This window comes from Microchirus variegatus (genome assembly GCF_963457635.1).
Source record: "Microchirus variegatus genome assembly, chromosome: 20".
In the NCBI taxonomy this organism is placed as follows: Eukaryota; Metazoa; Chordata; class Actinopteri; order Pleuronectiformes; family Soleidae; genus Microchirus; species Microchirus variegatus.
In genome coordinates this window covers 3210256-3224343 of record NC_139821.1, presented here as the reverse complement: position 1 = coordinate 3224343, position 14088 = coordinate 3210256, and the positions used below count along the sequence as shown (strand labels likewise).

Sequence of the window (14088 nt, the reverse complement as noted above, 5' to 3'; positions counted from 1 at the left end):
CTCCAATCATATTAGGTCCTGGACCCTGAGGATCCAGAACCTGCTGAGAAGGACGGTGAAGGTTCCGTGAAGGTTCTCAGTCATGCAGATCATCATAGTAGTCTTCGTTTAAAGGTTGCTTTTCAATTATACCGAGGTTGTCCGCACTTTTTGCGATTTCTGGGCTCCTACGGTCCCTTTAGACCCTTTTTTTTTTCAACAGTCCAAGTGACATGTTTTACAACAAAGGAGTTGAAAACGTGCATTAAAATCTGCCTTTTCTATCACATCTGGAGTCATGATTGGAGATAAGTGTGTGTCACAGCCGGGCTGCGAACCCAGGACTATGGTTACAAAGCTTCAAAGATATGCGATTGATGCTAATTTTTCCGAAGCCGTCGTTACCAGAAAACTGACTTTTGACGCCCAAGTACGGTAAATGTCTTTTTACTTTAAGACCTAAACTTCTACCAAAGTCATTTTCTGCTAATATTCTTGTACTTTTACTCATGTATTAGATTTCCTTTTTTAGTGCCGCGGGTTAAACAGAGCCTTTGTTTACCTTTGTATTAATGATGATGTGAATTAGAAGCAGCACCGACTGTAGTTTACATCTTCATTAGCGTGAGATCAGTGAGTGACCGACACGTGGTGTAAGACGTGTTTTCTCAATGATTCATTGTTGTCATTTAACTGTTTTGTCAGTAAGTGTTAACACGAGTCCCCGGAGGCTCAGAGCAAACTGTGCTTCAGAACTCTGATGGAGAACCTCAGGCTTTAGACTTCACCATGTCACCAACGCTCTGTTTCCCTTTGTGTGACGGTCCAAGTTCCTGAGTATATTTAGAACAAACAAAAGCTCAGAGCTTTTATATATAATCTACTCTGCTCCACGACTCTTATTTTCCCTCGGAGAACGTTTACTTTTAAACATATCGCCAAATGTTGGGTATTAAGGGAAAAATATGTAGCTGATGGCAGCAAACGAGAGTTCTACAGCAGTTCTACGCCAGAGATCTACGACTTTAAGGACGTTCTTCTGCGTGTTTATGGACACAGACATTCACATGTCCTCATCATTCACCTGTCCTCATCGTTCACTTGTCCTCATCATTCACCTGTCCTCATCATTTCCTGCCAAAGTTTCCGGTGTCCTCTTCAAATCAACCGGCCTTATCGGTCACCCTTCCTCATCGTTTACCTGTCTTTATCGTTCACCTGTCTTCATCATTCACCTGTCCTTGTCATTCACCTGTCTTCATTATTTTTTCACCTGTCCTCATCTTTCACCTGTCCTTGTGATTCACCTGTCCAGTCTTCATTCACCTGTCCTCATCATTCACCTGTCCTCACCTTTCACCTGTCCTCATCGTTCATCTGTCCTCATCTTTCACCTGTCCTCATCGTTCACCTGTCCTCATCGTTCACCTGTCCTCATCATTCACCTGTCCTCATCGTTCACCTCTCCTCATATTTCACCTGTCCTCATCGTTCACCTGTCCTCATCATTCACCTGTCCTCATCGTTCATCTGTCCTTATGATTCACCTGTCCAGTCTTCATTCACCTGTCCTCATCATTCACCTGTCCTCATCATTCACCTGTCCTCATCATTCACCTGTCCTCATCGTTCACCTGTCCTCACTGTTCACCTGTCCTCGACTTTCACCTGTCACCTGTCCTCATTATTCACCTTTCCTCATTGTTCAACTGTCCTCATCATTCACTTGTCCTCATCATTCACCTGTCCTCATCTTTCACATGTCCTCATCGTTCACCTGTCCTCATCATTCACCTGTCCTCATCTTTCACCTGTCCTCATCTTTCACCTGTCCTCATCTTTCACATGTCCTCATCGTTCACCTGTCCTCATCATTCACCTGTCCTCATCTTTCACCTGTCCTCATCTTTCACCTGTCCTCATCTTTCACATGTCCTCATCATTCACCTGTCCTCATCTTTCACATGTCCTCATCGTTCACCTGTCCTCATCATTCACCTGTCCTCATCTTTCACCTGTCCTCATCTTTCACCTGTCCTCATCGTTCACCTGTCCTCATCATTCACCTGTCCTCATCATTCACCTGTCTGTCCTCATCGTTCACTTGTCCTCATTGTTCACTTGTCCTCATCGTTCACCTGTCCTCATCGTTCACCTGTCCTGTAATTCCTTCCTTGTCCACCTCTGTATTTTCTCACCATAGTTTGATTTATAGAACAGAAAAATAACTGTGGTTTATTTAAGTGTAAACACTGCGACTGTGTTCAAATCCTCAGATCTTCAGGCAGCGTCTTGAAAACCCTCCGCCGTTTCCAATAAGCCGAGTAAATAATTAGATCAATTGAAGTTTTAATTCCTTTTCCGAAGGAACCTTGTGACGGATCGCGCCCCGCGGTGCTTTCACTCTCGGCCGCGACATCATTAGTCTTGAGTGTGCGTCGCTAACGACCTCGTCCATAAAAGGCGTCGGCGAGCTGCCAGGATCCTCCGTTCCGTGAGCGATGACGTCCTCGCGATGACTGAGCGTCTGCACAGAGCCGGGATTCTGCAGAATGAAGGTCCTTTCTCCTGCGGCGTTCGCGGCCATTAGACGCGAGGAAGCTCCCGCTCGCCTGCTGAGCTCTGACACAGCGGAAAAAACACAAAAGACCCAGGACCGCGTTCGTTAGGGAGCAGGCAGTGAAATAAAAAGTACTTAAACTACACGGTGTGTGTGTGTGTGTGTTTTTGAAGCTCCTGACAAATGTACGCGCACTTGTTTTTACGAGACTTCCTCTACGTCCCTCGTCGGCTTCTGTTTTGGTCACGACGCAGCAGTCGCACGAGTATATATTTCATCTCCAAAGAGCTGCTGAAGGCAGTGCCGTAAAAGCAGAGTTGTTGTTGTTGTTGTTTTTTGTTTTTTTAATGTGTGAACCCCCCCTGGTGGCCAAGAGAGGAACAGGGTGAAAGCAGCGCATGTAGCTAGAGCTCAATAATAGCATAATAACAACCTATAAACACCTAATTTCAACAATATTATAAAATAACTTACAGGTCACAGTGGAGCTTTCACATTATGACCAATTGGACGATTGGACCCTTGGGTGGGCCACTTTTGGCCCGCGGGCCGCATGTTTGACAACCCTATTTACGTTAAAGCTGCAGTTCGTAATTTTTGGTAATTGTTAATTTTCTGCGTCTTTTTGGTCATCCGATTTTTTTTTTTTTTTTTATTTATTTTTACGACAACATAAGAAGACGGGATGTATTATGCGCACAGCAAATTAAAATTTTGGTTCTGTGAAGCAAAACTATCAGGCCTGACTGAGGGAGCGTTTGTGTGTATACAGCAGTAGCGCATGGACGGGTGGGAGGTAAGAAACTGCAGATTTATTTTAGCAGTGGAGTCCACCTCTAATTTCAGGAACTTTTCAAGTCAAACTCCAACTTGTTTGCAACCGCCTCACTTTACTAGCGCACTGTCGAACGTTGCCTCCGGAACGCAACGATCCACATAAGCCACGTAAGCCACATTAACGCATTTTAAGGCATGCTAACATGCTGTAATCTACATTAACGCACTGTAAGGCATGCTAACGCGTTGTAATCTACATTAACGCACTGTAAGGCATGCTAACATGCTGTAATCTACATTAATGCACTGTAAGGCCTGCTAACGCGCCGTAATCTACATTAACGCAGTGTAAGAATGCTAACGTGCTTAAGCCACATTAACACATTTTAAGGCATGCTAACATGCTGTACTCTACATTAGCGCACTCTAAGGCATGCTAACGCGATGTAAGCCTTATTAACGCACTCTAAGGCATGCTAACGCGATGTAAGCCACATTAACGCACTGTAAGGCGTGCTAAGATGCTGCAATCTACATTAACGCAATGTACGGCATGCTAACATGCTGTAATCTACATTAACGCACTGTAAGACATGCTAACGTGCTGTAATCTACATTAGCGCAGTGTAAGAATGCTAACGTGCTGTAAGCCACATTAACGCATTTTAAGGCATGCTAACATGCTGTAATCTACATTAACGCACTGTAAGGCATGCTAACGCACTGTAAGCCATATTAGCGCACTCTAAGGCATGCTAACGCGCTGTAATCTACATTTAGTGCACTGTACGGCATGCTTACGCGCTGTAAGCCACATTAACGCACTGTAAGGCATGCTAACGCGCTGTAAGCCACATTAACGCACTGTAAGGCATGCTAAGATGCTGTAATCTACATTAACGCAATGTACGGCATGCTAACCCGCTGTAAGCCACATAAACGCACTGTAAGATCTCTGATGGGACCTTTCTCCCCTCTGGAATCTTCCCATTATCAAATCTTTAAAAAAAGGTTTGGACAACCCCATGTGTGGACTCACTCTGTGCCAAATTCCGTTAGCTCAGAGTAATTCTGATTGAGAGAGCGCGAGGCACAGCTGTGTCGGCTTCATGGACCGCGGAGAATGCTCCACTGTGACTGTGAGCTTGATTGGAGAGGGAAGTAATCGAGCTCGACTCGAACCCGACAGCCTGTTTATTCTGCTGGGTCTAAACAAACGTCCCCGATGTTCAAATTGGGATGTTTTTGGCTCATTTTTCCCAAACTCAAACTGCATTTTTGTCATTACGGCGAGAAAAGTGCTGTTGGAAAAAAAAAAAACAGGTCATGTTTGGTACAAGTGCTGAATCCAAAATGCCAGCACTGCAGTCTTTTCAGTTTTGAACAGCAATTTATTGCTAATACTCGTTTAACGCTTTCTAAAGTGGTTTTTGAGGATATAACAAGACTTTATTCTCAATATAGAACATTGTTTCCCACTCCTGGTCCTCGAGGAACCCTGTCCTATCCATGTTTTAGATGTTTCCTTGCTCCAACACGCCTGATTGATTTAGCTATAGCTGTAAGCCACATTAACGCACTGTAAGGCATGCTAACATGCTGTAATCTACATTAGCGCACTCTAAGGCATGCTAACATGCTGTAATCTACATTAGCGCACTCTAAGGCATGCTAACACGCTGCAAGCCACATTAAAGCACTGTAAGGCATGCTAACGCACTGTAAGGCATGCTAACATGTTGTAATCTACATAACGCAATGTGCGGCATGCTAACATGCTGTAATCTACATTAATGTACTGTAAGGCATGCTAACATGCTGTAATCTACATTAACGCAATGTACGGCATGCTAACATGCTGTACTCTACATTAACGCACTGTAAGGCATGCTAACATGCTGTAATCTACATTAACGCACTGTAAGGCATGCTAACATGCGGTAATCTACATTAACGCACTGTAAGGCATGCTAACATGCTGTAATCTACATTAACGCACTGTAAGGCATGCTAACATGCTGTAATCTACATTAACGCACTGTAAGGCATGCTAACATGCTGCAATGCACTGTAAGGCATGCTAACATGCTGTAAGCCACATTAACACACTGTATGACATGCTAACGCGCTGTAAGTCACATTAGCGCACTGTAAGGCATGCTAGCGCGCTGTAAGCTACATTAATGCACTGTAAGGCATGCTAACATGCTGTAATCTACATTAACGCAATGTACGGCATGCTAACCTGCTGTAATCTACATTAACGCACTGTAAGGCATGCTAACACGCTGTAAGTCACATTAGCACACTGTAAGGCATGCTAACGCGCTGTAAGCTACATTAATGCACTGTAAGGCATGCTAACATGCTGTAATCTACATTAACGTACTGTAAGACATGCTAACATGCTGCAATGCACTGTAAGGCATGCTAACATGCTGTAAGCCACATTAACACACTGTATGACATGCTAACGCGCTGTAAGCTACATTAACCCACTGTAAGGCATGCTAACAAGGCACGTTAACGCGTGGTAGCGCGATTGAGGATGACCAAGTTATTGGTCTTGTCATTTTCCACTTAAAATAAAACAAATATGTGAAATTAATTTTTTAAAGTGAATATATACACTTAGAGAAACATTACATTTCTGCCAATAAATCCTTCTAAATGTTAAATACTTGACATTTAAGTGGAAAAAGTCGTCTTTTTCGGCTTTTTATCACCTTTAACAAGTCTTTTAAAATGATCCTCAGGTCAATGCGACTCTCTTATTAAAAAAGGCTTTTGTCCGTAAAAAACTAATGCTAAAGATCGCGCTATAGCTACAGCGATGCTTTTAACGCTCTGACGCAGGCGCTATAGATTCCCTGCGAGCCATTAGGTGAATAAAAAGAGCTAATGACAAAGAATGAAGGCAGACGCTCATTTTGTGAGAGCTTCATTGTGGGAATTCCTGCTGCGTGAATAGCTCAATGCTGTGAATCAGACCTTGTGCTGAATGAAGTTCTTTACATCATCACCATAAGTGCTCCGAGAGCTGTGAGAGACGGGGGGTTTATCCACCGCGTGTATATACGTAACGCTAACGTGTGAATAAATCTGTCTCCCTTAGGTGACTTGGTGTCGCGGGCCATGCACCACCTGCAGCCGCTGCACATCAAGAACCCCGGCAACGGCACCCCGGTCCACCAGAAGCCCAACCCGAGCGCGCTGCACTGGGAGCCCGAGGCGCTCTACACGCTGTGCTACTTCATGCACTGCCCGCAGATGGAGTGGGAGAACCCCAACGTGGAACCCTCCAAAGTTACCCTACAGACCGAAAGGTGAGTCCAACGCACACACCCCCACACACACATAACCCCCTCTTGGTTATGTCCATCTTCACGTCGTCCGCGAACCTTCTCGGTAGGTTCCGTTTTCGACGTCTTTTGTCCCGACGTAATGACCAAACCATCTCAACCTGGACTATCCCTCAGACATGTTATTTTCTAAATCCTGGTCCATCCTGGTCATTCCCAAACGAAGATCTCAGCATCTTCAGGTCATTTGGTCCTAACTGAAAGTCAAATCTACCAAGAGACGAAGTCAAAAATATGTGATCAACACCTGAAATATTCGAGCAGCTACCACCGCTCTAGATGGTTCTCATTCTCCGGGATCTGCTTATAAATCCGGAAGAACCTTCTCCAGGTATCGGCCAATAAGGAGAACATAAAATATCCAACTCCATGGAGGATCTCTGCTCGTGAGGTTAGCAAAGGCTAACCCTGCTCAAACACAATTCGAGGTCATTAAAGAGGATATCGCCGGGGGGGGGGAACTCTACTGGTCACACCACTAGGTTTAGATCTTCTTCAACAGAACAAGATGGAAAAGTTGATAAAAACATGATAAAACAAGGTGTCGTGTAATAGGAGCCTGGTTACCAGGGCCGTTTCTAGCTGTTTCGGGGCCCTACGTGAAATACTATTTGGGGGGGCCCCTATTTTTTCAAACTCGAGGTAGAGATTCCGATTCACTTACATGATTTGCGAATATATGCATAATGAACGCATCCAATACATGCAAATAAAGACAGGTACTTTTAATTCTCCAAAATATAATAAAATATGAGTCTGAACTTGCAGTTTTGGGGGGCCCCCTTTGATGGCTGTGGTGCCCTATGCGGCTGCATAGTCCGGCATATAGCAAGAAATGGGAATTTTGAGATTCTTACGGGTGATGTCACAGCTGGTGGCCACTTGGACCAAAGACAACACTTCTGACAGCGACTTTTAAGCGCTCTCTCCTTCTTTGATGACCCCGGGTAGGACGTGGATTATGAACCAAGATCAGGACCAAGGTCAGCAACCCTATCGTTTCCATTAAAACCATGTTCGCCTCCTAAAACAAGATGGTAAGCTGGGATATGCCGCTCCGTCGCCATCCGCTCTTTGAGCTGTGCATCAAAAAAATAACCTGAAACCTCAAAAAATAATCCAATCTGCCACATTTCTGTCTCCGAGAGACAGTTTCCGCATCGACTGACATTTTCAGTTTTCAGGGTTTTCGGAGGGTTTGAACAGTAACCCGTACTTTCCTCACTGTGTGGGCTCGGTCGTCGCTGGCACTCCTGGAGCGGATTGATGGGAACCAGGGAGGGGGAGTTCACTTGGACGGACGGACGGACGGATCCTCCGACATCTTTTTTTCCCAGCTCCAAAGAGATAAAACTCCATCCTGGAGACTCGGGGGAGTAAAGAGGAGGAGGAGGAGGAGGAGGGGTTGTCAGGCGGAGTGACATGTCAGCAGGCTCTCAGCTCTCCGGAGAGAAAACACTCTATTTAGCATTCTGCTGCGAGGTTGAAGTCAGGCGGGAAGAGCTTGAATAACAAAGCGGGCGAAGGATCAGTGAAGAGACATGAACTGCCGAGACATAATCATGTTTGTTGTCATTTGGCCATTTTCCCCCGATTTGCGTCAAAGGTCCAGTATTTAAGTATTTTAGGTATTTAGTGGCGTCTAACGGTGAGATTATAGGCCCATTAAGGAGCTACGGTGGCCTTCACGAACCAGAAAGGACATCATTTGTGTCGCGAGTGTCCATGGTTGGTTTGTCCGTCCGGGCCGCTGCAGAAGGCTTATTCTACGGTTCCGAAAAAACAAACTTCTTTATTTTAAAGGCATTATACACTTTATTACATTTCTGCCAATAAACTCTCCTGCATGTTACACACTGGACCTTTAAAAAAACCCTGGTACGCTCGCGCGTCAGGATCCTGCAGTATCTGCCTTCACCATCGGGTGGCGGTACAAGTCTGGACGTAGGGAATCGGACGCATTCCTACCAAAGAAGAAGAGAACGATGCCAGAGCTCCCTCGGGGGTGTCGGGGTCGCCAGATCGAGGCTCGGACGACTTATCTTGGCGACTACTTCTTCTTCTGTTGTTGTCGAAATGTTTTGTTTTTTTTTCGCTCGGTAAGCGGGGCTTAAACTCCACCCAGTGGTAGGGGCGGGAACTTCGGGTAAAAGCTCTTATAGAAATATGGACAGATATAAAAAAAAAATATATATATATATATATATCACCACTGTTAGCATGTTAGCATCCAGAAGAACGAAGAAGTTTTTTGGCGGGAAAATGGAAGCTCAGTGCCGCACAATGACATGCTTTAGAAGAAGTGACAGTTCCCACGGTATGCACAAATAGACGCCATTCTTGGGCGACCTATGTCGCCACCTTCAGGTGAGGAGGGGAACACAAAAGGTTCAGGGCTAGCAGTAAACCAGCAGTGCCCTTGTCCTGTAGCGCTAAAAAAAATGTGTTTGGTGCAGGATGGTGGTTTGGTGTTTACAAATTCAAGATTAGCTGGAAAAACGTTGGGTTTTTTAACATTTAAGATAAAGACTAAAGCTGACAGATTTTTTTTTTTTTTTCATTCGGTCCATGCTGGCAGCCGTGTTTTCAGTGAGCGTCGGACTCTGTTCCGCGCGATAACGATCCCAAGCCGTCTCTTTAACGCTTAAGCTTCGACATCTGAATTGTCACATTATTATAACACCACCGTCCCTTGCTTGTCTTGAATAAAAACACCTGTCAGAGTCGAAATTCCTGGCAGACTGCAGGTGTCGAAAGACGCGAAAACGACGTTGTTTTTTTTATTGCTTGTTGACAGTTGAGTGTCAAATGTGGCAAATCGATACCTCAGAGCCGCTCCCTGGACGAGGCGAGTGCTCACAGCGAATTTGACTGACTGCAGAAAACACAGCAAACGCCCACAGTCCCGAAACGGACGATAGTTTTATTTTCTGTTATTCAGAAACGATCTTCTTCCTTTAGGAGCAAAATCTCCACGGACGAAACCTCGCTGATGGATCCGTAATATAATTATACGACCGTAACGTGAAATTGGACCATTTAATTTGATGTCTTCGGGGGTTTCTATTGTGCGTCTGAGGCTACTTCTGGGCTTTAAAAGCCTTCGCGGACATCGGTCTGTTTTTATTAGCGTCCGAGTCGACTCCTAAATTGTAATTGTGTTTGCCGTACAGCGAGCACATACTGTACGTTGTTAACCGCAAACAAGTAGAAGAAGAAGATTAAGGCCTTTGTATATGATCTTCGTGATAGAGCGACGTTAAAAAACAAAGGAGTCTTAGAGTTAAATTACGTATTCGAAGGCCGCCGTCTACACTAGCGACAGTGTTTACCCGTGGGACCGCGTCGTATCCGTCAAACTGGAACCGTCGCCGCGACTCACTCGGTCCCAACCGTGTCGTCGGATTATTGCATCCTTGGAGGATCGGATTACAAAGTCTCTCACATCTCACACTAATCGGCAGTAAAGCTCCGCTGAGGCAGACGGACAGAGTTATCGCTGCTGGGAAAGGAAAGAAGGAAAAATCCCAGGCAGGTTTTTATAAGAGAAATCTCTGGAAGTCACGTGATTTTTTTTCCGACGAGGCGCGGACACACGAAATCTGTCAAAGTCCGGGCTTTTGAGAAAAACCTATATTAATGCTGTTGTTATTGTCTTCAGCTGTCACGTCACCATTTTGACAGTGAGCTGAGTTTAGTCTCAAAAACAAAAAGTATCTCGGAATGACTTGAAATGTTACACAGTAATAGTCGGCATCGCCCTGAACAAGGATATGTTGAAAATATTTGCATATCTCTTAAGGAATATTTTTTATGAATTTCTGAAAATCAGGAAATGATCCATTTGCCCTGATGCACTTTGACAGTGAGCTGAGTTTAATCTCAAAAACGAAAAGTATCTCGGAATGACTTGAAATTTACCACCGTAATAGTCGGTATCGCCCTGAACAAAGATCTGTTGAAAATATTTGCAAACCTCTTAAGGAATAATTTTAATGAATTTTTGAAAATCAGGAAATTATCATTTTCCCTGATGCACTTTGACAGTGAGCTGAGTTTAATCTCAAAAACGAAAAGTATCTCAGAATGACTTGAAATTTACCACCGTAATAGTCGGTATCGCCCTGAACAAAGATCTGTTGAAAATATTTGCAAACCTCTTAAGGAATAATTTTAATGAATTTTTGAAAATCAGGAAATTATCATTTTCCCTGATGCACTTTGACAGTGAGCTGACTTTCTTCACAAAAACAAAAAGTATTTCAAAATGACTTGAAATTTACCATCATAATAGTCGGCATCGCCCTGAACAAGGATCCGTTAAAAATATGTGCATATCTCTTAAGGAATAATTTTAATGAATTTTTGAAAATCAGGAAATTATCCATTTGCCCTGATGCACTTTGACAGTGAGCTGACTTTCTTCACAAAAACAAAAAGTATCTCGGAATGACTTGAAATTTTACACAGTAATAGTCTGCATCGCCCTGAACAAGGATCTGTTGAAAATATTTGCAAACCTCTTAAGGAATAATTTTAATGAATTTTTGAAAATCAGGAAATTATCATTTTCCCTGATGCACTTTGACAGTGAGCTGACTTTCTTCACAAAAACAAAAAGTATCTCAGAACGACTTGAAATTTACCATCATAATAGTCGGTATCGCCCTGAACAAGGATCTGTTGAAAATATTTGCGTATCTCTTAAGGATTAATTTTGATGAATTTTTGAAAATCAGGAAATGATCCATTTACCCTGATACCCCCGCTCCGCAGGCCGTTCCTGGTACTGCCGCCTCTGATGGAGTGGATCCGCGCGGCGGTCGCCCACACCGAGCATCGGCGAAGCTTCTCCGTGGACAGCGACGACGTGAGGCAGGCCGCCAGGCTCCTGCTCCCCGGCGTGGACTGTGAACCGCGACAAATAAAGTAAGACTACATATATTTACATATATATAAAAATATATATATATATTATGTTGTTTATTTTTAGACAAATACAGCGGAGAACAGGAAGTAAACAAGCACGCCATGTGTGTTTGAGTTCAAGTTCTCTTATTTATCAGCTCCATTATGTTACTAATGGCACTCATCGTAATTTTAATTAAACCTTATTTATGAGAGGATAATCTCATCTCAGATTAAAATTCGTAACATCCATCGTACAAAATCCTCACCTCGAATCTTCTCGGGCAAAAAAAACCAAAATTTTAACAACTGATTTATCAGTTTTATATCTGATTTAAATGTGCTGAATGTGAATATCGCCCCGCCTTATTTGCTTCTCTGCTAAATTAAACTAGATTGACGACCTTAATTGTGAGAAAATCTCTCCCAGATTATCCATTAATGAAAACAAAAGTGCTCGTACTCCCACTTAATTGTCATTAAAACAAAACTAACTAAGACTTTTACGAGTGTTAATACGCGTCGGTTTGGTTGAAAATGACTGCTGTGTTGAATTATTTAATTATTTTTGAATATAATATAGAGAACAAAAAAAAACCACCGAGGACAAACCTCATTAATCAGGTTTCCTCTGGGACTCTATGGAAACCTGAGCTTTGACGGCGCGCTGTGGATTAACTGAGAAATAAAAATCATAGACTGTGTGTTAATGAGCTTCATGTCTGGTGGAAAAAAGATGCTTAAAGAAGCAGGAGGTTTACGTTTCATTTTCACGTTTCCCTTTGCTGTGGAGATGTTTATTCACAGATTTCTGGAATGTGTGTGTGTGTGTGTTGCCTCACGCAGAGCGGAGGATTGTTTCTGTGCCACCAGGAAGCTGGACGCGGCCTCCACCGAGGCCAAGTTCCTGCAGGACCTGGGCTTCAGGATGCTCAACTGCGGACGCACGGACCTGGTCAAGCAGGCGGTGAACCTGCTGGGGCCTGATGGCATCAACAGCATGAGCGAACAGGTCTGGCACTCACTCACACACGACCACCTTGTGTTTACCTTCACATTCAGAGTGGAGGTTCTAAGCAAACATGACCTGGCAACGTATCCTAGTCCACCTATAATCCTTGCTATAAAGCAGATTATTCAAAATCCACGATTGCTCTCGATTGCCCTTCCAGCAATCGTGGGTGTCCTCCGTTTTTAGCTCGATTTGGACAGATTATCTGGCCAAATTAGCCTGTAGCGCGAGGGATTAGCAGGCGCGATTTTAACGCCATTGGACGCATCAGAGTTTTCCCGATTTCGGAAGTATTAGACATGTTTGATATTTACGATTAAACAGTTATTGGAGGCGTTAGCATGAACCAATGAGAGCGAGTAGAGCGGGGAAACGGAAGTTGCGTACTTTTGTCTAGAACCGTAATTTGTACAGGTTACGCCGTTACGCTGAAGTCGCTTTAAAGGTGCATTATGTAATAAATCTAAAGCCACCGGCCATAAAATCCTCCTAATATGTCACAGAGACTCAGGAATAATGTTCATATAACAAACTGAACTCACCAACAACAACAGTACAGACAAAATATTTGCATTAAAAAAAAAATATTTTGCAGACTGCAAATCATGTTTATGTTTTGAAATCACGGTTTTGGCGTCATGTGGCGCCACCTACCGCCGTCTACCAGTCATTGCAGTCAGTAGAGTCTCAGCTGCCGAGCGACCACGGGGTTGCCAGTTACGTCAGAAAAACGAAACCTAAAAGACCTCGGTATTTTTTTAATTTGAATGTAGTAACCGTTTGTGGCCACATTCTTACATATGGCGCCTTTAAATCACGCAATTTTCGGTGAACTCAGAAATGTCACACTTTGGCTCAGACAACCAATCAAATCAAACGAGAGTTGGGCTTTGGAACCCAAAACCTCCACTGCTTCTTGAACGATCACTCCCTGATTGAGCTCGGTTGGGTTCGCTTCAGCCACCCGGTCGATATCGCAGCGTCACTGCTCTGAAATCTTAATGCGATTTGGGAATTTCTTAAATCCCAGTCCTGCTGCTTATTCCAGGAGCTGCTAAGTGGAGGCTAATAGTGCAATCAGATTTTCCCGTACTCCGAGAGCTACTATATCTGGTTAAGTTCAAATAGGAGCCTATTAGCGCGGAGATGATGTCGGTAAATAAAGACAAAACTTGATTTCCCCCAAAGACGTCATTATATTATCGCAATAAAGTCAAAATCTGCCGTCTGTCACTGCGGCTGAGAGGAAGTTTGAACTCGTCATTATCACTATCTGTCTGCTGATTGAAATGAACGGCGTGTCGGGGAAGTCAATCGTCAAAATTAAGTGCCGTGGTGCGATATCAGATATCAGTGAGTCGTAAAAAAACGGGGCCTTTGTTGAAGAACAATGGCCCCGGAAAAGATGTTTGATTGAAGTCAGTTTGATAGAAGCTCATTGACTCACTGTGATTGTTCACACTGGATATGATTAAAAACCGTCGCGCGAC

The 14088-nt window shown here is 43.8% G+C and overlaps 1 protein-coding gene across 1 annotated transcript in view; it reads left to right on the top strand.

The window, feature by feature from the left end:
- The window catches only part of LOC310941788 (ankyrin repeat and BTB/POZ domain-containing protein 3-A), a gene marked incomplete at both ends in the record, with an annotated part of 178178 nt that overhangs the window by 145055 nt on the left and 19035 nt on the right, over positions 1-14088 (top strand). The window contains 3 exons of the mRNA XM_083907036.1: positions 6432-6642; positions 11455-11607; positions 12433-12598. Of these exons, the coding sequence (XP_083763162.1) occupies positions 6432-6642; positions 11455-11607; positions 12433-12598 (530 nt within the window). The remainder of the gene's footprint in view (positions 1-6431; positions 6643-11454; positions 11608-12432; positions 12599-14088) is intronic.